Source organism: Nelusetta ayraudi, unplaced genomic scaffold, assembly GCF_046127955.1.
Source record: "Nelusetta ayraudi isolate G7.1 ecotype Tasmania unplaced genomic scaffold, CSIRO-AGI_Nayr_v1 ptg000002l, whole genome shotgun sequence".
Classification (NCBI taxonomy): Eukaryota; Metazoa; Chordata; class Actinopteri; order Tetraodontiformes; family Monacanthidae; genus Nelusetta; species Nelusetta ayraudi.
This window is the reverse complement of record NW_027466052.1, coordinates 3,142,501-3,168,655: the sequence shown is the minus strand read 5'-3', so window position 1 is coordinate 3,168,655 and position 26,155 is coordinate 3,142,501. Positions and strand designations below refer to the sequence as shown.

The 26,155-nt window shown below is 50.6% G+C and overlaps 3 protein-coding genes across 13 annotated transcripts in view; 1 reads left to right on the top strand and 2 right to left on the bottom strand.

Annotated features, from left to right (window-relative positions):
• Nucleotides 1-4,142: 4,142 nt before the first annotated feature.
• LOC142883047 (retinal cone rhodopsin-sensitive cGMP 3',5'-cyclic phosphodiesterase subunit gamma-like) lies at nucleotides 4,143-5,605 on the bottom strand. Its single transcript, XM_076017640.1, has 4 exons — nucleotides 5,478-5,605; nucleotides 4,749-4,854; nucleotides 4,508-4,542; nucleotides 4,143-4,414 (listed from the first exon to the last, which is right to left on the bottom strand). Exons 2-4 carry the CDS (start codon nucleotides 4,850-4,852, stop codon nucleotides 4,338-4,340), a joined length of 216 nt encoding a protein of 71 aa, XP_075873755.1. The 5' UTR covers nucleotides 4,853-4,854; nucleotides 5,478-5,605; the 3' UTR covers nucleotides 4,143-4,337.
• Nucleotides 5,606-7,170: 1,565 nt separating this feature from the next.
• LOC142881444 (ras association domain-containing protein 8-like) lies at nucleotides 7,171-10,117 on the bottom strand. Of its 3 annotated transcripts, XM_076015769.1 has the most exons (6): nucleotides 10,018-10,117; nucleotides 9,139-9,287; nucleotides 8,458-9,057; nucleotides 8,110-8,354; nucleotides 7,893-8,019; nucleotides 7,171-7,739 (listed from the first exon to the last, which is right to left on the bottom strand). In XM_076015769.1, exons 2-6 carry the CDS (start codon nucleotides 9,239-9,241, stop codon nucleotides 7,666-7,668), a joined length of 1,149 nt encoding a protein of 382 aa, XP_075871884.1. In that variant the 5' UTR covers nucleotides 9,242-9,287; nucleotides 10,018-10,117; the 3' UTR covers nucleotides 7,171-7,665. The 3 variants fall into 3 exon arrangements, with proteins under 3 accessions (XP_075871884.1, XP_075872046.1, XP_075871963.1); XM_076015931.1 differs by lacking the exon at nucleotides 10,018-10,117 and having other exon boundaries at nucleotides 9,139-9,510; XM_076015848.1 differs by lacking the exon at nucleotides 10,018-10,117 and having other exon boundaries at nucleotides 7,886-8,019; nucleotides 9,139-9,370.
• Nucleotides 10,118-12,210: 2,093 nt separating this feature from the next.
• LOC142882883 (serine/threonine-protein kinase BRSK2) overlaps nucleotides 12,211-26,155 on the top strand; it is a 26,696-nt gene continuing 12,751 nt past the window's right edge. For 4 of the 9 annotated variants that reach the window (XM_076017586.1, XM_076017590.1, XM_076017585.1 and 1 more), the window contains exons 1-6: nucleotides 12,212-12,610; nucleotides 23,688-23,782; nucleotides 24,000-24,085; nucleotides 24,253-24,393; nucleotides 25,229-25,345; nucleotides 26,063-26,096. In XM_076017586.1, coding sequence (XP_075873701.1) covers nucleotides 12,523-12,610; nucleotides 23,688-23,782; nucleotides 24,000-24,085; nucleotides 24,253-24,393; nucleotides 25,229-25,345; nucleotides 26,063-26,096 — 561 coding nt within the window. In that variant the 5' untranslated portion in view covers nucleotides 12,212-12,522. Of the gene's footprint in view, nucleotides 12,611-23,687; nucleotides 23,783-23,999; nucleotides 24,086-24,252; nucleotides 24,394-25,228; nucleotides 25,346-26,062; nucleotides 26,097-26,155 lie in introns of all 9 variants that reach the window. The other 5 variants (XM_076017588.1, XM_076017589.1, XM_076017587.1 and 2 more) reach the window with 2 other exon arrangements.

Genomic DNA, 26,155 nt, shown 5'->3' with positions numbered 1-26,155 from the left:
CGGTCGTGGGTTCAATTCTGGGTTTGGGACCTTTCTGTGAGGAGTTTTCATGTTCTCCGTGTGTCTGCATGGGTTCTCTCTGGGTTCTCCGGCTTCCTCCCACAACCCAAAAACATACATGTGTGGGGAATTGGGAGCTGACTTGTCCAGGGTGGCACCCCGCCTTCGACCTATGACAGCAGGGAAAGGATCCAGCAGACCCCCGAGACCCTGAGCTCAGGAAGATGCGGGTATTGAAAATGGATGGCTCGATGGACGGATGGATTATTATGAGTATTAATGAGTCATGTTTCCCTCTCTCAGATTCGCCAGTGTGGCTCAGAGCTGCCTGATTGGAACGGACAGACTGGGCAGACCGTCGCCTCATTGGATGTAGGGAGGCGGTCCTTCAATGAACGCCCTGTTCTGATTAAAATACCAGCATAGCATTTTGGGATTGTAGTATTAGTGGTACATGTGCTGTATGATACCTCAAGGGTCAAATATAATTACATTGCAGGCCAGAGTTTGACACCTATACTCAAACTATGGCCTGGGGGCCATATGCGAGCTGTTAAGCTTTTTAATCCGGCCCGCTGAACTTCAAGAAATGATATTTATAGCAAGTAAGTCATAAAATAGCTGTATTTTGTCAGTGTTTTACGAGTCATTTCGATAAAGAGCCAAATACAGCGGGGCTTGAAAGACACATATGTTGTTGTAACTTCACTTTTGTTCATTTTCAGCTGACGTTATGTGAGATGCGTCACCAAAACTCTCCATCCGGCTGCTGCTGCCCCGGCCCCTCGGTCAACTTTCAGAACCCATTGTGGCCCACCGGTCAAAAGGTTTGCCCACCCCGATTCCAAACTGAGCCGGGTCGCTGAGCCCCAGGTCACCAAAGGCCTCCCAGGGAGAGACCACAGCTGAGTGGACAGACAGATGACAGACGGCCACTAGCGGAGAGCGAGGTCACCTCCCCGGCCCCTCCTTCCCCACAGGAAAGAGGAAATGAGAGGCCGAGCGCCGGCTGCACGGGACTCAGCCCTTTCTGTCCAAGTTTGGGCACCTTGTTCTTGAACTGCCTGGATTCCTTCAGCTTGAACTTGGGGGGGCGTGGCCTTCTTGGCGTCGGCGTTCATGGCTGCAACAGAGACGCCAATTCCCATCAGCCTCTGCTTCAAGCCATTCATGACTCATGACCCGTGACCACAGATCCACTCAGCTCATCCCGCTCTAGCGAGACATTGGTCAAAGGTCGCAAGCCCTGTTTTTTTTTCTAAATGAAAGCCACTTTGTGGATGATTCCAGTGAAAAAATACAATAATAATAATAATAATAATAATAATAATAATAATAATAATTGATTTTAATAATAAACCCTTTTAAAAATATTTTTGAAAAATAGTAAAAAATAAATAAATAAATAAATAAAAAATAAGTGGTTAGCGCTGCCGCCTCGGAATCAAACCCAGAAGGTTGTGGGTTCGATTCCGTTCCTGGGGCCTTTAAGTGTGGAGTTTGCATGTTCTTCCTGTGTCTGTGTGTGTTCTTCCCGGGTTCTTCGACTTCCTCCTAGAGTCCAAAAACATGCATGTGTGGTGAATTGGGAACTCTTAATTGTGAGTTGTGAATTACGTGAGTGCAAATGGCAATGTCTTTGTTTTTCCCTATGTGGCCCTGCAATGAACTGGCCACTTGCCTTCGCCCCCCTTGGTTGCCCCCTGCAGGTGAAACTGACGGGGACTGTAGAGATTATAATAAAGCCTGTGATGTGTCAGAGATGATCAGAGATGATTTTCAGAGCGGGAAGGATGAGAGGGATCTTCTCTGCTGTGGCCAATAGATGGCGGTAGAGAGGGGAGTGGCCGATGAGGTCAGATTACATGTCATAATCTCAGCAGCAGCAGCAGCTTCAGACCTTTACATAAAGAAGAAAATCCCTAACGGATCTCATTAACAGCTCCGTGGAGCCGCTGATGCAACAGCACAAGATCCCGCTGAGGGTCTCTGAGGTGACGGCACCAAAGCTGCCGGTCCCGAAAAATATCCCTGGACCTGTGCTGAGGGACTGCGCGCACCAGCTCACAGAGGTGCTGACGGACATTTTTAACACTTCTCTTAAACAGGCGACGGTCCCCAGCTGCCTGAAGACTGCCACGATGATCCCTGTCCCCAAGACGCCCACAGCGACAGGCCTGAATGACTACCGGCCGGTCGCCCTCACCCCGATAGTCATGAAATGCTTTGAGAGGCTCGTCTTGGCCCACGTTAGAGATTCAATCGACGTCACTGTGGACCCGCACCAGTATGCTTACAGGAAAAACCGATCCACAGAGGACGCCGTTTCCTCCGTGGTCCACACGACCCTCACCCACTTAGAGAACAAGGACTCCTATGTTCGCCTGCTCTTTGTGGACTTTACTTCAGCGTTCAACACAATCAAACCACAGACCTTGATTACCCCCCCCCCCGCACACACTCTGTTCTCCCCTCTCCCCTCAGGCAGGAGGCTACGGAAGATCAACAGCAGGACCACCAGACTTAGGAGCAGCTTCTTTCCGGAAGCTGTGAGACTGCTGAATTCTGGAGGACCCCTGTAGCCCCTGCAACCCCCCCCAATTGCCTCCCCTCTGACACCTACAGACAACATATATACTGCTCTCATCACTTTCACTGTTCTTGTTGTCACTTTAACTTTCACTTTCTATTTTTATAATTAATTATTTATTCTGTTTTGCCTTTACATTTGGTTGCACCGGGACCAGAGTGTCTAATCTTGTTCCACCTCATATATATTTTTTTTTTTTACATGTGTTGAAATGACAATAAAGCCTCTATCTATCTATCTATCTATCTATCTATCACCATCACCATCATCATCATCATCATCATCATCATCGTTATTGTCATCGTCATCGTCATCGTCGTCATCATCATCATCATCATCATCATTATTGTCATCATCATCACCATCATCATTATTCTTTTGGTGTCTTATTTTCATGCACTAATTTTAACTTGTTATTACGTCACTTATAGGCTAAATCTTTGGATAAATGCTAAAAGAACAAGAAACAGGCCAACATTCACTCCGACACTCATCTAATGATCTCAACCTGCCTCACCGAGCTACAAGACAACAACCGTCAACCTGCTAATGTCAGAACTGCACTCAAGGTAAAAACTTACATAATATCTTAACATTAGACCCGTTCTGACTAGAGCAGGATTACCCATAATGCCTTCTGAAAATGACCTATAATGCTTTCTGAAAGTGCACCTTGCCTGAGGATCCTCACAGTGACTCAGTCAAGTCTAAATTATTTTCAAATTCTCCTCCAAAAAGCAACAAGAGGCACAATTCAGATCTTGATTTCAGCCGAAATTTGGGATTTTACCAAACTTCCTCTGTTGCTCTTGTCTCAGTTTATCAAGTTTATCGGAGAAATGCCCTTAAACTTGAACTAGCATTGTAGTTACTGTTGTTACCAGAGATGGGAGATAACTGAAATCTTGCCTTTCTCCTTCTGATGTTAACGTTGAACAAGTCTGAACTAGCAGACATTAGCGCCGTGACGGTAGCGAATCACATCACCGGCAGCATTAAACAATGACAATCACTTAAAAAATTAAAATTCTGTCCTGACAGTCAATGCCGCTGTCGTTGCTCATCTGATGTTAGCATGTCTGACGCTAGCGCGTTGGATCAGATGTCGGATCACTGATGTTATCGTGTTGGATGTAAGCTTGCTAGCTGGGTGCATATTTATCCATCTATCCATTTTCAATACCCACTTCTTCCTGAGGTCACAGGGGTCTGCTGGAGCCTCTCCCAGTTGTCATAGTTCATTTGTGCATAATTTACTCGCCATTAAAAAAAAACGGGCAAAATGAATTAGAGAGAGAGAGAGAGAGTTTTATTGTAACACACTTTATGTTAAACTCCACAAATCAAAGGTTTACTTTATCACATAGACAGATACATACATACATACATACATACATACATACGTACATACATACATACATACATACATACATACATAGATGATAGATAGATAGATAGATAGATAGGTAGATAGATCGATAGATAGATAAATAGGTAGGTAGATAGATAGGTAGATAGATAGGTAGGTAGGTAGGTAGGTAGGTAGGATCGTAGTCCTGTTGATGAAGAACTCCAGTGGCAGGCAGTAAAGTGAGTGACACTCTCACTGCTGCTCGACTTCTCCAGGGCAACGGGGACCACAACAACACGACACTTCCTGTGATGTCATCAGGGCTCTGACAGATGCCGCAACGTCCAGCGGTGGGCGGAGCGTTTCTTCCTTCTCTCCTCCAGTTTGTTCTCCAGTCTAGACGATGCCGAACTGGGCCAGGTCACTCAGCTCCATGTCGCCAAAGGCCTCCCATGGGCAGACCACGGCAGTGTCTGAGGAGAAGGAGGAGGACAAGGAGCTTGTTAGTCGCCATGCAGCAAGTGATTTGCAAGTGCTGACTGGTCAGACGGCTGAGTGGCAGTCACCTCCGAGACCCTCCATCCCCGGCACGTCGTCCAACCTGAGGAGAGAGGGAGAGGACTCAGTCTTTACTTCGTGTCGTCTCAGGAGAAGCAAAAGCAAATCAAAAAAACATCTCATTTCATTTATTTATTTTATTTATTACTACCGGTCACCATTTCCAGGGATTTTCCCCTCCATCCCTTCCTCCCTACCTCTCTCCCCAACCATCCATCCCTCCCTTCCTCCCTCCCTCCCCACACTCACCCCTTCTGTCCGGCCTTGGGCGCCTTGCTCTTGAACTGCCTGCTCTCCTTCTGCTTGAACTTTGGGGGTGTGACCTTGTTGGCTTCGGAGGCGGCGGCGTTCATGGCTGCGGGGACGAGAGATGTTTGTTGGCTTCGGGTCTGAGCAGCGGGATCGTATCTGTTTGGCTGTTCCAGGCCACAGCTCTCCGTCTAATCCCATCATCTAATCCCAGGCGGCTCTTCAAGCTCTTTTACTGAACACCTGCTCAGGTACTGAGCAGGCACTGTCGCTAATTAGCCCTCAGGTCACTGACTCAAGGGACCCAAATGATGCAGCTAATTATTACCATTTGTGATAAATTTTTTGTGTGGGATTATATGTATTTTTCTTTTCACTCACAAGACTTTTTTTTAAAATATAATGATATTAATAATAAAAGAGAACAACTTGTATTTTTCAGTTTCCCTCTCCAAGACATTTTCTGCTGGAACAGCCAGAACATGAGTTCTGAGCCTATGAGTGTTGAAGACGCTGGCAGTGGATAAAATCTGCATTCGTCCGGAATAGCGTCAGAAATAAATACAAGCGGTCAACAGGAAAGGGCGGCAGCGGAGATGACGGAGCAGCGGAACAGAAATCATCATCTTCAGAGTCGACGCCGTTTCCTGTCAACGCCATTCCTGAAATCAGGGAACGGACCAGAAGCTCTTATCGAGCTCCTCTGACCCGGGACCCCCCCGGACTCACCTGTGCCGGAGCTGTTTCCTGGAGGTGCCGAGTGAAGGAGGAAGAAGGAGGCGTCGGTGTCGGTGTCGGCGCTGTCAGTGTCGGCTGGACAGCGCTACGCCACCGTTTTATAGCCGCCGCCCACAAATACAAAGCTGATAATAGAGTTATGATGCAGTGTTTCCAGAGATAATCCAGAACAGAACATCCCTACCTGTCTTACATGCGTGTCTGCCTGTTTACTTGGCTCCCTGCCTACCTGTCCATCTACCACCTCCCCTCCTCCACCCGCCAGAATGTCTTTTTCTTGCTGTCTCCCTAACTGACACCCTATCGGTCTGTCTGTCTGTCTGTCCACCTGCATTCCTGTCTGACAATGTCTCTCTAGCTCAGAGGTGGGAAAACTTTTTGACTGGTGGGGCCACAATGGGTTCTAAAATGTGACAGAGGGGGCCGGAGGCGGAGCAGGTGTATGCAGTGTTTTGGTGAGCCACCTCATAGGTTAGAAAACATGTGCGTTTTATTAATGTTGATTGAAAATGAACAACATATACGTCTTTGAAGCCCCACAATATTCAGGTCTTTATTGAAATGACTCTTAAAACACTGACATGATGGACGTAATACAGCTATTACATAACTTACTTACAATTATTATCATTGCTTTAAGTTTGGCGAGCCGGATTAAAATGGCTAACAGGCCTCACATGGCCACTGAGCCGTGTTTTGCCCAAACCCTGCTGTAGCTGCATGTCTACCTGACAGCCACCTGTCTGTCTGTCTACCTGTCTGTCCACCCACCAGAACATCTTCTAGCTACATGTCTACCTGACAGCCGGCCTATCCGTCTTCTTGTCTACCTGTCTACCTGTCTGTCCACCTGTCTGTCCATCTGCTTGAATATCATTTTACCTGGATGGCGACCTGCATGTCTACCTGACTGCCACCCTGTCTGTCTGTCTTCATGTCTCCCTACCTATGTGTCTGTCTGTCTGTCTACCAGCCTTCCTGTCGGTCCATCTACTGGAATATCTTTCTACCTGCATGTCGACCTGACTGCCAGCCTGTCTGTTTTTCTGTCTGTCTGTCTGGCTGTCTGTCTGTCTGTCTCCCTGCCTTCCCACCTGTCTGTCTGCGTGTCTGCCTTTCTCGTTGTGTATCTTCCTTTGTCTTTCTGTCGACGTGTCTCGCTGTCTGTCTCCCTACCCCCCTATGTTTTTATCTGTCTGTGTGTCTACTTTCTTTGCATGGACCAAAGAGAATCACAAGTCACGGCCACAGTTGGAGGAAGCAACATGACTTCCAGCCGGCAGCCCTGACCCCGGCTCCACCCACAAGGCTGCAACCCAGAGAGCGTTCACCAGAAGATGAACCAGACCGGCTCCTGCATTGAGCGAAGGATCCGTAATCATGGGGAGAAGCGATGGAGAATAAGGAGAACGCCGCTGCCTGACCTTTGACCTCTTGCTGGTTGTTTTTACAAACACACCGACTAGCTGAAGCTTGGTGGAGGACGAGCCCTGAGGAGAACCTGCCCTGGTTCCTCAGCCTGGCCAAAGGTTCTGCCGGACCCTGCAGGGAGCTAACGGCAGACCGCCTCCAGTCCTGCTGGAGCTTTGCCGCCCTCTGGTGGAGGGCTGAGAAACGTGCCCTGCAGTCTGAGAAGGCTGTACCTGAGTCGCGTTTGTCAAGCAAGCAGACAAACCAACAAGCAAAATGGAGCAATGAGTTTATTTTGATGATAAATAAAGAATGAAAATAGAAGACAGAAAATGACATTATCAAGGAGATGAATTTGCTTATTAGAAATAAGCCAATCATCAAACAACACGTTCAAACAACATTCTCAATGTGGGTCCATCACCTTAACCCACGTAATTGGCCAATGCCTCTCAACGCTCCCGTGTGCTGCTTCAATGTCAATCTGATAAATCCAGTCTCGCTTCAAAGTAAAGAATCCGACCAAGGCGTGAAATCAACTCTTTAATTTTGTTGATTTTAAAATTTCAAACAATAAAGTGGAGGACACAAAACGAGTAACAAAAAATTTTGGGCTCCACACTCCCAGTCTGGCTTGACCCACACCAGCTTCCTTCCTCATCCAAATAATTTGAATTGAAATGAATCAAATCGTCAAAAAGATCGTCCTTTACGAACGTAAATTATTAATGTACTCATTTAAATAAATTGTACATTTAGGCACCTACATTTATATTGCATGAAACACAGACACACATGCATGCACAGAGATGTGGTCACGTGACCCTGTCGTCCCTCCAGGTCCTGCCAGAGAAACAAAAACACTGCTGTCACTTTCAAGCTTTCAGCTCAGAGTCTGTCTGAGCAGTAAGTGTGTGTGTGTGTGTGTGTGTGTGTGTGTGTGAGAGAGAGAGAGAGAGAGAGAGAGAGAGGGAGAGAGAGAGGCCTACAGTGAACCTCCAGGCTGCTCCAGGATGCCGGCGTTGCTGAGCTGCAGCTCGCCGGCGCCGCTCTGCAGGATGAAGTGCTGCAGCTGAATCTGCCTCAGCTCCTTGTTCAGCTCCTCCACCGTCTGCCGTCGCTTCTGAAGACACACAGCAGACGCTTCACTGTCGCTGATCCGACTCCGGGACTTATAGACGCCGAGCCACGCCGGGCCTTGGAGGAGTTCTACCTGAAGCTTGAGCTCTGCGGCCTGCAGCGCCCCCTGGCTGTGGGCCAGGGAGGCCTCCAGCTCTTCGGCCTGCTGCAGCCGGTGCTGCAGCTCCTGCTTCAGAGGCCTCCACAGCTCATCCTGCTGCGTGCGGACCAGGTGGTGGAGGTCCGTTTCCAGATGTGCCGAACGGGCCTGGAGCTCGTCCACTTGAGCGCTGCGACGCTGCATGGAGCTGCGGAGCTGCTGGAGATGTCGCTGCATGTCTGCATGGTCAAGCGTGATTTTTGTTTATTTATTTATCTGTTTAGAGGGAATGTCTGGATAAAAAGGGAGGGAAAAAAATGTGCAGAATGTGTGGAGGCGTACCTCGCTCTCGGTCCACCTCTGCCTGGAGCTGGCGCTGCCACTGGGCCGTCAGCTCCAGCTCCAGCTCCTCCATCTGTCCTGGGACCAGGCCGGGAGCTCCCGGAGACGATCTTTCCCGCTCCCACACCTCTTGCTCCAGACTCTGCAGCTGGACCTCCAGGTCCTGGAGTCTCCTCTGCTGCTGCAGGGTCCGCCTGAATAACTCGTCCTTGTAGGAGGAGGAGGAAGAGGAGGAGGACAAGGAGGACAAGGAGGAGGAGGAGGAGGAGGAGCGCCGGGCGGACTGGCAAGTGTCGAGGGCAGATACGGGGGAGGCCCTGGGTTCCGGGGTGGCCCTGGGTTCCGTCCTCCTGGGGAGTGTTGAGGAGCCGTGTGGTCCAACGGGCTCCAGCAGCAGTGGTTCTGCTGACCCGGGCCGGTGGAGCAGCTCCTGCCCGGCCGGACCTCCAGCGAGGCTGGGACCGACCCTCTGTAGGACGAAGCGGACGTCCGTCGCCGACTGCCCCAACCAGGCCAGGAGCTGAACGGGGTGGTCGTCGGCCACCAGGTGGCGCTCGGCGCCTCGGAGCTTCAGGACGAGGAGGTAACGTCCGGTCCGACCTGCGGAGATCAACGGTGGGGAAGGTTTCAGAAGGACGAGGAGCGACCGGAGCTGCTCCTCTGGGGCCTGCAGGTACTCACCGGTGGCTCGAGCCAGAGCGACGACCACGTCCTGACAGGAAGTGGCGAGGGAGACGCCACACACCACCCTGGCCACGCCCTCCACCCACACCTTCAGCTCCATCAGAAGCAGGAGGGGGAAGAGAGCAGCGCCACTGCGGTGATGCAGGCTGGCAGGAGCAAGGAAGAGGAAGGAAGAGGGGCAGGAGGAGGAGAAGGAGAAGCAGGAGGGGGAGGAAGAGGGGCAGGAGGAGGAGAAGGAGAAGCAGGAGGACGAGGAGGAAGAGGAGGAAGAGGGGCAGGAGGAGGAGAAGGAGAAGCAGGAGGACGAGGAGGAAGAGGAGCAGGGGGAGCAGGACAAGGAGGAGATAAAAGTGGAAGAGCAGCAGTAGCAGAATCAGGAGGAGGAGGAGGAGGTGCAGGGAATCCTTCAGAATCCTATCTGCCTCTGCTGATTCCCAATAGGTCTGTAGTTCAACTCCAGAGTTGTTGGTGGTCAGGTCGGGGTGTGCATGTGTGTGTGTGTGAGAGAGAGAGAGAGAGAGAGGGAGAGAGGGCGAGAGTGAGTGAGAGAGAGAGAGAGAGAGAGAGGACAAACTGGTGTGCAGAACTGCAGGAATGTGGCGCAGCAGGTCGACATTCCTGCCGACTCCGCCCACAAATACCCAAGGTTGTTTACCTTTGGTTTCGGTGTCGGCCACGCCACATGGACGGGAACGACGCAAAGCCGAAAGCAGGTGAAAATAATAGAAAAATGAATGAATAAATAAATGAAATGAGATGGGGTTTTTTTTATTTGCTTTTGCTTCTCTTGAGACAATCTGAAGACGAACACAAACCAGGATGTACAACAACTACATTTTTTACCAATGGGTCCCTGCCGGTCTGTCTGTCACTTACTATTAACTTGCTAGCTTCTCCCTGCAACAAACACTGAACTGCTCCCACCAAGTTTCCTGATGATGCTGCTGATGATGATGCTGCTGATGCTGATGCAGATGCTGCTGCTGATGATGAAGATGATGATGAAGATGAAGGTTGATGAAAGATGATGATGATGATGATGATAAAGATGATGTCAGGACAGGTGCTGACCACTCACCTGTTCTCTATCTGTTGTCACACTGACACTCCCAACTGACCCACACACTGAGGAGGAGGAACAGGAGGTGAAGGAGGTGGTGGAGGAGGAGAAGGAGGAGGAGCTTCAGGATGTGGGGAGGGAGGGGGGGGGGAGGAGGAGCAGGTGAAGGAGGATGAAGAAGGAATGCAGCCCTTCAAGATGTGCTACCTTCTTCCTCTGTTACCTTCCAAGAAGTTTATTAAAATTTTAGTGGTCATCAAGGTCGTGACCCCCCCCGCCTTGTCGACAATGAATGCATATTTATGTGTATGTGCATGACGCGCATGTGTTAATGAGCGTATGCTTGTCCTCGTTTTAAATCTTGTGTTTTGGTTTTTATTTTTGTATCTCTTGCATCTATTTTTAGCGGTTTTAATTTTAGTTTCATTGCATCATCACTGACTGGGTGGAGAAAGGAAGGGGGGGAGGGAGGGAGACAGCGGACAGAGAGAGAGAGAGAGATAGAGAGAGGGAGAGAGAGAGAGAGAGAGAGAGAGAGAGAGAGAGAGAGAGAAGACCGATGATTGTATAGAGAGGGGCGGAGTCACGTTGACGTCACCCATTGGTCCGGAAGCCTCGGGGTTGGGTTGGTTCCATGGTGAACTTCCCCGCAGCTCGGCCACAGCCGCCGGGTCATCGCTGTTGTGGCGCCACCGTGCAGTACCATAGGTTGCCATGAGGGGGCGGAGTAGCTATTAGACTAAAGTGTTATAGCCGGACTGCCTGAGTGGGGCGGTTCGGGGGGGGTTGGTGGTCGTATTAATTAATAGGAAGTAGTTTGGGTGGGCGGGGCTCGGGGGGGTTTATTTGAGAATGTGTGTGTGTGTGTATGGGTGTGTGTGGGTGTGTGTGCAGAGGGGCGGCCATCTGCCACTGAGTGTGTGGCGGGTTGAAAGGCTTTGTTGTGAAACGACGAGGTGGTTCAATCTAGTGAAAGTACAACCGCACACACACGCACGAACACGCGCGCGCGCACACACACACACACACACACTCTCTCTCTCTCTCTCTCTCTCTCTCTCACACACACACACACACACACAAACACACACACACACGCCGCATACACACACGCACCCCTACACGTTCAAGTAATTCATGACATAAATCCACATTTGTGTATGTGAAGCGTGCACCCACCAAGAGAGAATTGAAATATTACTATATATGTATTTATTTATTTAGTGGTGTTGGTGGTCAGAGGGGGGAGAGGGTGAGGGGGTCCGCGTCCACAACGCCCGCCCTAAAAAAGCAATGCGCATGCGTTAGCTCCAATCAAAGCAGCTGTGTCAAGAGTGGTGGAGAGCGGACGTCCGGAGAATTCACTGTCAAAATAAAATCAAACAAAACACAAACCCACTTCAACACAATCTGCTTCGTTCTGCTGCTCTTCAACCCTAACTCTAACATTTGAACAGCGAGAAAAGATAAAATCTCCCTTGAAACAAAGAAACCATCTATGCAGTTCTTCTGTAGTACTGTATGTGTAATGTGCAAGAAACCGTAATACGCTTGTGCAATCCAATACAGATTGTTGTTGTTTTTAATCTGTTCAAACATAATTTTATACCAAATTATCATAACTTTATTTGCGATTTTCCTGCAGTTGCCGTTGAGCCATCGCATTGCGTTCTTGTGGATATTTTTATGGTTTAGTTGGAATTAATGATTTTTTTGTAAAGATTCTTAAATGACATCATTGTCACATCTCATCAATCTCACAATATCGTGAAGGGGCTTTGCTACCTTAACTTTGGACCTTGATATGAATGTATGATTACATTAGTGCACACTCTGAGGATCATCAGCTATTTATGTTCTACGTGTTTGTTTGTTTGTTTTTAAGGTAGGTAGGTTTTTAATTCACTGCAAACCAGTTAAAAAAAAAAAAAAAAAAAAAGCGGGTTGCCCTTATTTTGTATGTTCCACCGGAAGTGAGTCCTTCTGCCGCCGGCTCAGTGATGCGGGCGGCAGCGGCGGCAGAAGCGGCAGCGGCGGTGGATGCTGCCCCATCCTCAGTTCACACCCAGCGGGGCTGCAGCGCACCATCCTCCCGCATCATGACGAGCCCGGAGCCCGGAGCCGCATCCTGATTCCCGACCCTCACGGACTACACAGCTAGCTATCACGGAGGTACCGTACCGTACCGGACCGTACCGGACCGGACCGGAACGGGAGAGAGGAAGACTGGGGCACCGAAACCCGCGCTGCAGCGCCGCGGATCCCTGCCGCTCGCTCGCTCGCTCGCGCGCGTGCGCGCGCACACAGCCGCCGCGTGAGTCATGTCGGGGAAGGAGGCCAACAGCGGGCACTACGCCAACTACGTGGGGCCGTACCGGCTGGAGAAGACGCTGGGCAAAGGACAGACAGGTGAGCGTGCGCCTCGAGCACATGAAAAAAAAGAAGACCAAACAAACAATTAAAAAAAAAAAAAGCACGTGCACGCGCCGGGCCGGCGGGACGAACCTCAAGGCGTCGGGCTCGCTGACATCACGCGGGGCCGATGCGGTTTCAGTGAGAGAGTCCACCGAGTGCGCGTGTCTGACGGTGGCGATGATGATAATGGTGATGATGGTGGTGGTCGTGGTGGTTGTGATGATGGTGGTGGTGGTAATGATGGTGATGATGATGATTGTGGTGATGGTGATGGTGGTGGTGATGATGATGATGGTGATGGTGGTGGTGGTGATGATGGTGGTCGTGGTGATGATGATGATGGTGATGGTGATTCTGGTGGTGGTGGTTATGGTGGTGGCGATGATGATGAAGATGGTGATGATGATGTTATGGTGGTGGTGGTGGTGATGATGATCATGATGAATGGCGGTGATGAGGTCCATGAAAGTGACCCCGGTGCGGTGCATGCGGTTCTGCTGCAGTTCTTGTCGGCCTGTTCTCAGCGCTGCCCGTGCACACACACCTGGTAGCTGCTTCATCCATGGCTCCTCATTGGGGACACGGCAGCAGGACTTTGTGTTTGAGGTGCACCTTCAGGACCTTGTGGAGCCACTGTGTGGGTGGAGGGTGCACAGGATCAATCAGAGCCCAGGAGGAGCTCAATTGATGTGACCTGGCGTCCACACTCGCGCATCGACGATGAGACGTGATAAAGGTCAGGGGTCGCGGTGACTCATGGGTCCCTCTGGGACTGTCCGAGGGGTATTCCGGGTTGGAGGTTCGACAAACTAATCCTGCACTCGGAGTTTACTCAGCCCGAGCTTGTAAACTCCCAGTATCGTCTTCCAGAGCAGCTGGTTTGAAGTAGCTCAGCGGACTCTGAGCGTGTTCACCTTAAGTTAAGTGCGCGCACAACTTACGACACAAAGCCCACGTCAATGTAGTGCCGATACGAGGAGTCGCCGTGGCAACCGTCAACAAGAGGAAGTCAACGTACGTCGGTCAGCCGGCAGAGAACATTCTCATCCGCTCATAAGGTGAATTTGAACACATTGGTCGACGGAAAAACACACCGCTGCTGTCATAATTGAGAAAAAGTGTCATGCGAGAAAATTACCAGAGAGTAAACACGCTACTTCAAACATTTATTTTTTAATAAGACAAGCGCTGCTGTGAAAACAATTGGAATCGTCGTAAACACCAAACTTTTATACAGGCAACACAACTCCACAGGTGAAAATAGCCACATTGTAGTGGGGTTGTGGCCGTCCTGTTGGACCAATCAGCTCCTTCCTTCAGGAGCTGTGGGCGTGCTCCCTCATGTTCAACTCCGGGTTTCTCCAAACAAACAAGCGCTTCAACGACTTTCCGATATCATTTGCTTGTGCTGAGATAGTAGTTTGTGCCGGGGTGGCTCAGTCAGTCCAGTGGGGTGAATTTATTCAAGCTTCAAGGTTGAGAACATGCTCACATGCTAACACCTAGCAACGTCGGTGGAGGATTCTGGAGGACGTCGGACGCCTTGTTTATTGTTGGAAGGAGACGCCTGAAGGAATTGAGTCAATGTGGAAATGGCCAAAACCCCTTTAAATAAAGGCAATAGTGGGGTCATGTGATCAAGTCCCAGACGGCATTATGGGAACCCTCTAATCAACCTGCCAATCACTTTTTCTGGCCTTGATGTGTACGGGACAATTGGTATCTGTGTGTGTGTGTGTGTGTGTGTGTGTGTGTGTGTGTGTGTGTGTGTGTGTGCGCGCGTGTGTGTGCGTGTGCGTGTGGAGCAACAATAATGTGTCTAAAGTGGAAACACAGAGGCATGAAAATGCACACACAGGGCTGGTCTGGTCTCAGTATTGTTGAGATACGTATATATATATACACGTATGTATACATACAGTATATGTATGTATATACATACACACATATATATATGTATATATATATATATATATATATATTTATATATGTATATTTATTTATTTTTTATTTTATGTTATATTTTATTTTAATTAAAGAGAGAAGTTGCTTCTTTTTCCCTCCCCCGTTCTGAAAAGAATATAGCTGCACTGAGCACGCTCCATAACCAAGGGTGGGGTGGGGGGAAGGGGTGTTGAGAGGGATTCTCTCTCAATAGACAGAAGGTTGGGGGGTGGGGGCGATCAAAAGTGTGGAGTGTCGACTCCCCCCCACCTCCAAAAAAAAAAAAATCCTTTTAATCTATACAGTACTTCCCCTGTGTTGCCCCTCCCCTCCCCCGCTACCATGGTGATGGCTGGAGGGACGCCCATGGGGGGGAGGAGCTCCCAGCCATTAAACAATGGGCAACACACACACACACACACACACACACACACACACACACACACAGCATTATCTCCTGCGCTCCTCCAATCAGGCCCCAAATGATGGAGTGCTCTGTGCACTCAGCGAGGCCCCCTGCTGGTCACCTGCAGGACCTGTTATGTCTTCTATCGCGTCGCGCCATGCCTGTTTCGGCCTGTTGCCCCTCATTTCTCCCATTCCCCCTTGTTTGCCGCAAGCACAGACCTCATCCTCGCCTGCTGGTGGCGCCGTGCTTCCTGATCTCAGCCCGGTCAACTCTGTCCGATGTGTTGGAAGGCGGGGCTTCTCATCGGCACGTCCCCTCAACAATGAAAACATGGTTTTTCAAGTTCAACTAGCAGAGGTTTTCTTCCTTTCCTTTCCTTTCCTTTCCTTTCCTTTCTTTTGTTTTCCAATCGAAAAACAGACGAAACATCCAGACGTGACCCCTGAACCCCCTGGCTCAGCCAGCTGTTCTCTGGTCCACATCCACTCCCTTTTCAGGCCATGTTCATTCATCTTGGATCCTGAAAATGGCAATATGTGATTTTCGTCGCTGTCAGATTTAAGGTAATGAAAACTCGCTGCGTGAAGCTCTGGCAGTGTTACTTCTTCTGGGCCAGAGTCACATGACTCTCTGTCTGTTGGTTCCTAGGCCTCCATGGACCGGACCCTGTCGCTTGTACACGCTATTGCATGTGAATCTCCACCCCCCCTCTCCCGTGCATCACTGACATTGAAAAGCGACTGTGTTGCAACTTCAGAAAACACATGCAAATCAACTGAGAGGCTCCAAAAGAAAGCTAACGCTAGCTAAAACAATGCTGAAGAGTGGCCTTCTGTCACACTGTGGTGTTTCCAGGGGGACCGCTATCAGTGACAGACTGCCTCTGGCACAGAACTCTGCCACAATGTGCAAGCGGTTTGGTTCGATTTGAAGCGACTTGGGATGGGTGAAGTTCTATGTATGTAACTATGTAATAACTGAAAAGCCCAATTAAAACTTCGGGATGCCACTCTTGACGCTGTTAATGACGCGGTTGCACAAGTGGTTGTCCCTCACTTGATTTGCATTTGATTTTGGATGACAGATTGTTTCAGCTCTTTTATCTAAACATGGGCGCCATGCAAATGGCCAGAAAGGCCTGGGATGAAGTGGACCAGGCCGTGTGTGTGTGTGTGTGTGTGTGTGTGATGCCTCTCCGCTGTCACCACTGACTGGGAAGCACCGGCAGACTGGTTTCCACACACTGGCTGGACGGTGGGATTAGCCACAGATTAAGGCCATGCAAATGGTTGAGCAGGGAAGCGGGTGAGCGGGAAAGGGGAGAGGGAATCAGAGGTGGGAGGGTGGTCGGGGGGGGGGTTGCTGGGTCACAACCTTTGGCCCCTCCCCCTCCCCGTCCTGGATCCACGCTCCTCTTGCACTGCCGCTGAGACGCACGCTCAGACTTCTCCTCTGGTTACTGTTAGAACTACAACAGATTAATGATGAGAGTGTTGGAAATGGTGTGTGTGTGTGCGTGCGTGTGTGAGTGCGCGCGAGCCTCCGGCAGCAGAGAAGACTCTCATCAAATAATTCAGCGTGTCGTCATTAATACAACTACCCTGTTCTTCATAGAAAAACCTGCAGGCCTGACTCACACGTTCACACCTGCAACTTCTGTGCGTACCTGAGTACCTCATAGACACACACACACACACACACGGGGGACCACTGTGTGTGTGTGTGTGTGATGGTGATGACTGCAGGGACGCTGCAGTGATGCAGCACCGCAGCCTCCACACTGCAGGTCACAGAGCACCACCTAAAAACTGCTGCAGCGAGCGAGCGGGCGCACACACACACAAACACACACACACACACACACACACATACACACACACACAAACTTTCAACTGACCCAGTGTGAAGTCCAGCATCAACCCACAGCACCATCTCAGTAATGAGAGAGGTAAGTGTGTGTGTGTGAGAGACACAGACAGACCCAGCAGCAGAAATTACGAGGGGGCCGTCCTCGATGCCGCACACACTGGCAGTTTGGCGACGATGGAACTACTTTCTCTACGTGTTCATACGCCGCGAGGAGGAGGCGGGACAAAGTGTCCCCTTTGTCCCATCCTCCAATAATGAGGATGCGCCGTTAAAACAGTGTGAAGGGCTGATACGGCAGCAGTGACATCAGAGGTGACGTGTGAAATATGATGGAATAGGTAGATAGAATATAGATGGATATAGATATAGATATAGATAGAACAAGTTTAAAACGCCGGTGTTTTTTTTCCTCGTTTGTACTGGGACCAGTGTGTACAACAGAGCCGGAGGGAAAGAGCTAAAAATACAGACCAACACACACACACACACACACACACACACACACACACACACACACACACACACACACACACACACACACAAACACACAGCGAGCAGACAAAGACGATGCTGCCACAAGCTAAACTGGAACTCCAAAGAGGCTGGTGGGCGGAGCCAAGAGGATAGAGCGAAAGTGAGAAGGGGAGGGTGGGGAAGAGCTGGGGAGGAGCGGGAGGGACTTGCTGGCCTGAAGGCGTGAATAAAAGCATAGGGGTGCGCGGATGATTGCGGGGGGTAGCAGTGGGTGGGATTAGCAGACACAAAGAGACAACAGGAAGTAGAAAACTAACACCAGGAGGAAGATTATGATGATGATGATGATGATGATGATGATGATGATGATGATGATGATGATGGTGGTGCAGATGATGATGATGATGGTAGTGATGATGAAGATGATGATGGTGATAATGGTGGATCAGTTCTCACACTGGCATCACAGCCGTCACATTGGAAAAGTGATGTGGCTGCTCGGCCAATCAGATGTTTTTAAACCAATTCAAGCAACAACAAAAATAAGGTCGCAAGCTTAGCAGAAAACTTTTTAGCTTCCATTTTGCTGCCGATTCAAATCAGGATTTCCTCCAAATCCAGTTCAGATCTTGATGCCAAGTGGTGATTGGCTCATACACGCTAACACATTTCGCTAAGATTAGCTTTCTTGGATGAATTTGGCAGCGAAAGGTTTTGATACTCGATGGAGCATTTTTATTGGTCGGTGGGACAAACATATCAAAGTTTGGTACCTGGCTGTACCAGATGCAGACAGTGGACTCCAGCACTTTGGCTGACCAATCATAGGTCAGCACTGCCGTCACCCAGTGGTAGCGATGGGATGTAGAGCAGCGACGGCTTAGTGCCCCCCCCCTTGCCCCAACACACACACACACACACACACACACACACACACACACACCAGCAGTCCAGGTCAGCAGCACTCAGCTGCTCTGCTCTCATCCCTTGTTGAAAACATCACATTCGCCACAAGAGGCGCTGTCACGACAACCAGTGCACTATTATTATTCTCTTTATTAAAACCTTGTGGACCAAGACTTCAACACGCTGTTGTTGTTTTTTTTTTTAAATGTCCCAAACTGGGGTAAGAACTTGGACAGCATGGGTTGTCCATATTGCATCAAGTGTCACCTGAGACCCAGATGCTGGTCCTGAACTCATCAGAACTCATCAGAACCAGTTGCTACCCTTGGAGTGTGTTGGGGATGGGGGTGAGGGGTTTCTGAACCTCCAGCCTCTCCGGGATTGGATCTTATTGAACCTGGGCGTCGAGACCACAGACGCACACACACACACGCGCGCGCACACACGCACACACACACACACACACACACACACACACACACACACACACACTTATGCCGGGCTGTGTCGTCTTTCTCAGAGTATTTCTGTCCATTTCTTTTGCTGGAAAGTAGGTTAAGATGCTGCTTGTGGAGCTGCAGCGGTGTGTGTGTGTGTGTGTGTGTGAGTGAGTGTGTGTGTAAGTGTCTGTGTGTGCACGTTTGGGGGATGGGCTCAGTCTCTGCCAGCCCATCTGCTCTCTCTCTCTCTGTCTCTCTCTCTCTCTCTCTCTCTCTCTCTCTCTCTCTCTCTTGCAGAAGGTTCTCCGCAGCTCTTGTGCTGCCACTGATGTTTTTGTGTGGTGTGTGTGTCTAATGAGCTGCAGCGTCACCAGTCGGGGACGGGGAGGGGGAAGGGGGGCTCACTGACCCCTCCCGGCCTCTCACACCAGTGTGAACCCGTGTATCAGCCGGTCTTGGGTCTGATTGGTCACAGGGTTGTGACATCACCGTCCCAACGCAAGATTTTGAAGGACTCTGGAGGAGGAAGAGGGAAGAGAAGGAGGAGCAGGATGAGGAGCGGGAGGGTAATAGATGAGCAGGAGCAGGAGGAGAATTATAAAAGAGGAGGAGAGGGAGGAACAGAAAGAGGAGGATAATAAATGAGGAATAGGAGAAGGAAGAGAAGAAGGAAAAGGAGGAGGATAAATGAAGAGAAAGATGAGGAGGAGGGTAATAAACGAGGAGGAAACAGAAGAGGAGGAGGAGGGTAATCAAGGAAAAGGAGCAGGAGGAGAATAATCAAAGAGGGGGAGAATGAGAAAAAGAAAGAGGAGGACAAATGAGGAGGAGGAAATTAAATGAGGAAGAGCAGAAGGAAGAGGAGAAAGAAGAGGAGGAGAAGGGTAACTAAGGATGAGGAGAAGGTGGAGCACTAGCAGGTGGAGGAGCAGCAGGAGCAGCAGGATGATAACATCGGAGGAGGCTAATAAATGAGGAGAACGAGGAGGAGGAGGAGGAGGAGCTCATGGCTGCCTCGTTGTTCCGCTGGCGTCAGAGTCGTTTCCAGCCTTTCGCCAGAACGCCGGCGTCTGATTGGCTCTTGCCAGGGAGCTTTTCTTTCCTGTCCTCTCTCTCTTCTTCCGTTCCTCTTGCTCCACCTCCTCCCTCTTCAACTTCTTCCTCTCGCCTGTGAGTCACAACTCTTGGACTCCTCCTCCAGTCCGAGGATGCTCTGCTGTCTGCTGGATGGAGCCTCCTCTTCATCCTCCTCTTCCTCCTCCAACCCGCCGTTCACTTCCAAGTGACAGCGGTGCCCGGCCGCTCCAATCACGTTCTCGTCAGAGTGATTGAAGCTCCGCCCCCTCCCCCATCATCACCCGCTCCCCCCCCATCGCCGCCCCGATAGTGCGGTGACCTCCCGTTATGTAACGGCAGGCCGCTGCGGAGAGCGCTGAGTCATGAGTAGGGCTCCCGTGACGACAGGGCCGGACGCCACTGGCTGTTCCCGGGTCACATGACCCGGAAATGACTCACTCTTGAGTCCAGATGTGGGGAAGAACCGGACTCCTCCTCCTCATCTTCCTTCTCCTCCTCCCCGTCCTTCTCCTCCTTCTTCTCCCCCTTCCCCTCCTCTTCCTCCTCACCCTCCTCCTCTTCCTCCTAAAGCCCTGCAGGTCTTGGTGTCTGCAGCAGATGACTCATCGCTGAGGAGACTAGACGCAGGCAGAAGCAGCTCGATCCGGCCGCTTCCTGTAGACGAGCCAATCAGGGCAGCCAGACAATCCAAGACAAACTCCCTCCTGTATAGGAACGATAAAGTTTATGGTGCTGTAGCGCGTGGCACGGCGCCCCCTGTTGCCGAGGCGAGGGACGCAGCCGACATGATTGCCTACATGTTAAAGGTCCAGTGTGTAAAATATCGCCTGATGTTTGATTTTTATAGAGGTAAAAGCATTATATACTGCCGGTAAATATGTCAATAAAAGTTTACACTCGACCCATAGAATGGTTCTTATTCATTTATTTATAAAGGAGTGTACAGTACATATAGCAAGACTCTTGCTCCCAGTTAGCAGTCATCTGACAACGCCATATTTCTAAGGAACACTGGTGTGGACAATGCAGCCCACTTGACACCACAAGTAAACCAACGAAGAAGAAGGTGGACGATGTATCAAGGTTTGTGTGAACAGGCCACTGTAGTTCACTGGCAAACTTAGCAAGGATGGGGGGGCGAATGAGCGCTGCAATCTAAATTCTGACCACTGGATGGCAGAATTTTACACACTGTACCTCTCAGGGAGATTCCTCATCAAGAACTTCATGAGGGTGGCACTCGTGATGTGAGGATGCATGGGGGGGGTTGTTATGGCAGAGCCCTCGCCCCGCGCCTACCCATCATCCTTTGCACTGGACTCACCGTCTGACTCGAGCGTGACGGTGCGAACGCACAACTGGAAGGGCAGCGATGAAAGAGCTGCTAAAAATAGCACACGCCATTCACCTCTGAGGCCTCGGGCCGAAACAGGAAGTGTGTGTGTGTGTGTGTGTGAGGCTTTTAGACGTCGACGGGAACATGCTGCTAGTGCTGGTGTCTATAGTCGCTTCATTGTCACTGACACTATGCTGTGCTCAGTCGCGCGCACGCACAAACGCGCACGCACACACACACACACACTGATTATACTGTGTGTTGACACTCTGCTGCTCCCGGAGGACACGGACCTGTTTAGATGAACAGCTGCTCTGAGTCCAGTGTGACACAGTGTGTGTGTGTGTGTGTGTGTTTGTGTGTGTGTGTGTGTGTGTGTGTCCTACCCGCAGCATTGCAACCACTCAGTGTTTGTCAGGCTAGCCGGATGCTGAAGCCGCTGAGTGACCGGCCGCGTTTGTCAATGAGTCACAGGGTACTGGCTCTCTATTAGAAATTACATGGATCCCCTGAAGCCCCCTGCTGGTCTTCTGAGGAATCACATGTTGGCATTGGGAAGATTTTGCTCGTCCACGGAGTGAAGCTGCCTGCGTCGCTGCGCTCTCGTCCCTTGTTTCAGATTGAGATCATGATTCTCTCATGATTTTCACAACAAATATTTATTTAGACTTATTGTCCCAAAAAAAGAGCAGAAGAAGGAACAGTCGTAACTGCATCATCTGACAGTGAAAAAGAACAAAAAGATGACCAGAGAGCTAGACATGCTTCCTAAATGTACACAGTGGAGTAGAGCATCGTCCTGCTTCAAGATTCTTTGCTAAGAACACAAGTTGTTTAACATTTTCAGACTTCAGTGAGTCTTTGTAGCTTCGTCAGAATGTTGTGTCTGTGGTGACGTTTAAGGTGGTTATATAAATTTGTAGTGTTTCCTTCCAGCCAAAACACTCCTTGCGGGTCACGTTTATTTGACTTTCGTTATCTTCTCTGAAACCGAAAAACTTCCAGTTCACAGAATGTGATCTTTACCGCGGTACGAAGACAGTGGGCTTCCTTTTGTTCTCACTGTGACGCCTTTCTTCTATATTAATTTTTTCGGCCATACCAGTCCTCAATTCAAAGCATTCACATTGTTGGTAAGACGGTGCTTCTCACGCAGCGGCTGTTTTTCCCCTCCTGCCGCCTGATTCGCTGCTCTCGACCACATCGTACATTGTTGCGTGGTAGGAGCGCTTGTTTTAGTGCAGTTGACGTCGTGAATGAAAAAACTGTGACCGAATCGTCGCCATTTGGCAACTTTCTTTTTACGATTAATCGTGCAGCCCCTGCTGCTCACAATCCGCTAGTGCTCCTCTGCTCACGCTGTCACTCCGTGGCCCACACTGCCCTCTGTAGGGGGCTGGTGGTGCTGCAGGTGGCAGGATGTTGGGTCTCTGCTGGTGTTTTTCTGGCTCCTCCTCCACCTACTCCTCCTCATCCTCAACGTCGTGATCGCTGCTTCCTCTTCCTCTCGGGGGCTGACCCGCTTTCTGCCCCCCCACCCCCTGCCCCTACCTCCTCCCTCATCAGTGGGTGGAGTGTCGTGGCTGGCTTTGTGGTGGGATGTTTTCAGGAAGCAGGATGGGCGGCTGGGGGAGGGGCTTTGGTGGGGTGGGGGGTGGGGGGGTCAACCTTGACACAGATCCCTGCCTCCCTACCCCCTTCTCCCCCCTCCCCTACCCCTGCACCCCTCCACCCCTGACATGCTGCGTTCAAAGACTCAGCGATTTGCAGCACTCAAGAGAGTCAGCCTACAGCGGCTGCAGCTGGTTGGCCAGGCTGCTGTGCCAGAGTCCCGCCATCATCTGTTGCCAGGCAGATATTCCTGCCGTGCCTTCCGCTTCGCACCACCGCCGCCGGAGTCTTCCTGCTGCAGGTTTTTACGGCGAGGGCTCGACCGTCTTGTCAGGAGACTCTGGCAGAGCTGCAGTGACACTGCCATAAAGGAAATTAGCTTGTGAACAGCTAGCTTGTAACACTGGTTTGCTACCAGTAGGGGACTGTTGACACCCTGCGGTTCTCTCTCTCTCTCTCTCTCTCTCTCTCTCTCTCTCTCTATCTCTCTGACAGACGATTGTATACAGTTACACTGGCAGGAAGTGGCCTCACCTGCCCAATGGGAACAGACCCCCTGACATCACTTCCTGTTTTTGGTGGGAGGGACTGGCTTTGTCTGCACGTTGAAGTGCCTCACGCTGACAAGGCACGGCGCAATGTTAACCCCTCTGTTACCTGGATAGGGTTCGCTTTGGCTAGCGGTTAGCACAGGCATGGGAAAATTACATCCTTCAAAGACTGATTTTGTTGGAATGCTTTTGTCCATTTTCAGTTGACATTAAAGCACATGTTTTTCTACATATCCCATGATATATATTTTTCTCCTTCAAAACACTCCATCCGTCTGCTGCTGCTCCGGCCTCACATTATTGTGGCCCCCAAGCCAAAATGTTTGCCCACCCCTGGGCTAAAATCAGCTCCCAGCCCGGACTCCAAAAATCCGCCCACTGACCGGCGGCAGGCTCTTGTGTCATGTGACCCACGCGGCCCCTCCCTTCACCTTCCGTCTGCTTCCGTCTGCAGGTCTGGTGAAGCTTGGCGTCCACTGCGTCACCTGCCAGAAGGTCGCTGTCAAGATCGTCAACAGGGAGAAGCTCAGCGAGTCGGTGCTGACAAAGGTAGCATGATAACTTGCTAATGTGTGTGTGTCCGTGTGCGTGCGTGTGTGTGTGTGTGTGATGAGGAGGTTGGCTCTCCAGCTGTGACATCACACTGTGAATCAAGGGAGACATGAATTCATCTCTGACATTGACTTCTCTCCCTGTGTGTGTGTGTCTGTGTGTGTGTGTGTGTGTGTGTGTGTGTGTGTGTGTGTGTGTGTGTGTGTGTGTGCAGGTGGAGCGTGAGATCGCCATCCTGAAACTCATCGAGCACCCGCATGTCCTGAAGCTGCACGACGTCTACGAGAACAAGAAATACCTGTGAGTCCAGTCAGTCCGGGAAACCGAATCGTTTTGAACGAACCGAATCACCTCCTGCAGCGATTCGTCTGTTTCCACGGTTCCGTGCAGCACTACCCCACACACACACACACATATGGAAAGGGGTGCGTTGATGTGGAAGGCGTGTGCTTCCTGTGTGCGTCCAGGTACCTGGTGTTGGAGCACGTGTCGGGCGGCGAGCTCTTCGACTATCTGGTGAAGAAGGGCCGGCTGACGCCCAAGGAGGCCAGGAAGTTCTTCAGGCAGATCATCTCGGCGCTCGACTTCTGCCACAGCCACTCCATCTGGTGAGCGCCTGCGGAGAAACCTTCTTCTCTCCTCCACTTCTAGAAGCTCAGGAGCTGGGACTGAGTCTGGGGGCTCCACCTCTCTTCCAGTTCCAGAAGCTCTGGAGCTGGAACTGAGTCTTGGGGCTCCACCTCTCCTCCACTTCTAGAAGCTCTGAAGCTGGAACTGAGTCTGGGGGCTCCACCTCTCCTCCACTTCTAGAAGCTCTGAAGCTGGAACTGAGTCTGGGGGCTCCACCTCTCTTCCATATCCAGAAGTTCTTGAACTGGAACTGAGTCTGGTGGCTCCACCTCTCTTCCAGTTCCAGAAGCTCTGGAGCTGGAACTGAGTCTTGGGGCTCCACCTCTCTTCCAGTTCCAGAAGCTCTGGAGCTGGAACTGATTCTTAGGGTTCCACCTCTCCTCCACTTCTAGAAGCTCTGGAGCTGGAACTGAGTCTGGGGGCTCCACATCTCTTCCAGGTCCAGAAGCTCTGGAGCTGGAACTGAGTCTTGGGGCTCCACATCTCTTCCAGTTCCAGAAGCTCTGGAGCTGGAACTGAGTCTTGAGGCTCCACCTCTCCTCCACTTTTAGAAGCTCTGGAGCTGGAAACTGGATCCTGGATCTTCCATCCTGGCAGGATGCTTCCTTGTAATGGAAAGAAGGAGGCTGAAAAAAAAGTAAAGAAATGGATGTAGTGGGCGGAGCCAACATCTGACAATGAGTGTGGTCTGCAGTGCCCTTTGTGACATCGCAGAGGAGCTTGCATGTGTGTTTCCCCTCTGCAGCAGCTTAGCTGTTTAATTAATCACTCATGGAATTACACATCACTGTGTGTGTGTGTGTGTGTGTGCAGCCACAGGGACCTGAAGCCGGAGAACCTGCTGCTGGACGAGAAGAACAACATCCGCATCGCCGACTTCGGCATGGCGTCTCTGCAGGTCGGGGAAAGTCTGCTGGAGACCAGCTGCGGGTCAGTGCCCCGCACTCTGCCCACTGCCCTGCCCCTTCCCTCCCCCACCGTCGTCCTCAAGGTGGCGCTCGCACATGTGCTCCCCCTGCTGGATGCGTGACGCGAGTGCACCGCATCTGTGTTTCAAACAAGTTTTGCTTCAGAACTGAATATGGAACAAAGCAAAGCTTAATACTGTGCAGTAAATAACTTTTCACATGAAAAAATACTGAAAATAAATAAAAATCATTTAATCACCAATTTCATCAGTAACCTTTTTCCACTGATAAATAATACATTTAAAAATAAAATAACAACAACGAACCAATTCAGTCATAATGATATCCATCAATGAGCGTCCTGTCCTGATTGATGCACCCAAATACCAGCAGAGCATTCTGGGATGTGTAGTGTTAATGTTACACGTGCTGTATTATAGCAGCAGGTCAGCTGTAGCAGTGATTTTGTTTTGCCTCGCGGTCCAAATATGATTAGACTGCGGTCCAAAATTGGCCTGCGGGCCAGAGTTTGACACCTACGCCTTTAATCTTCTCATCCAATCTGAACCTCTGAACTCACAGTCCAGTGCAGACCAAATCGGCCGCCATAACATCATCAGTTCCTGTTGTGTAACACCCGACCAGCTGCACAGAGTGTGCATGCACGTGTGTGTGTGTGTGTGTGTGTGTGTGTGTGTGCTCTCTCAGTGATGTCTCCTTTCTGTTTCCTCCTCCTCAGCTCGCCGCACTACGCCTGCCCCGAGGTGATCAGGGTGAGTGCTCCCTCCGTCCTGAAAGCAGCTGAAAGAGCTGCTCCATCAGGGAGGCACGC

Excerpts from the sequence above, each read along its gene's own strand:
- LOC142883047 (XM_076017640.1), bottom strand. The coding sequence starts at position 4,852 with ATGAACGCCGCCGCCTCCGAAGCCAACAAGGTCACACCCCCAAAGTTC. Across the intron at positions 4,543-4,748 it reads CCCAAGGCCGGACAGAAGGG|GTTGGACGACGTGCCGGGGA; the intron begins GTGAGTGTGGGG and ends CTCTCTCCTCAG. Across the intron at positions 4,415-4,507 it reads GGGGATGGAGGGTCTCGGAG|ACACTGCCGTGGTCTGCCCA; the intron begins GTGACTGCCACT and ends CCTTCTCCTCAG.
- LOC142881444 (XM_076015769.1), bottom strand. The coding sequence starts at position 9,241 with ATGGAGCTGAAGGTGTGGGTGGAGGGCGTGGCCAGGGTGGTGTGTGGC. Across the intron at positions 8,020-8,109 it reads CCGCAGAGCTCAAGCTTCAG|AAGCGACGGCAGACGGTGGA; the intron begins GTAGAACTCCTC and ends GTGTGTCTTCAG. Across the intron at positions 7,740-7,892 it reads CATCCTGGAGCAGCCTGGAG|GACCTGGAGGGACGACAGGG; the intron begins GTTCACTGTAGG and ends TTTCTCTGGCAG.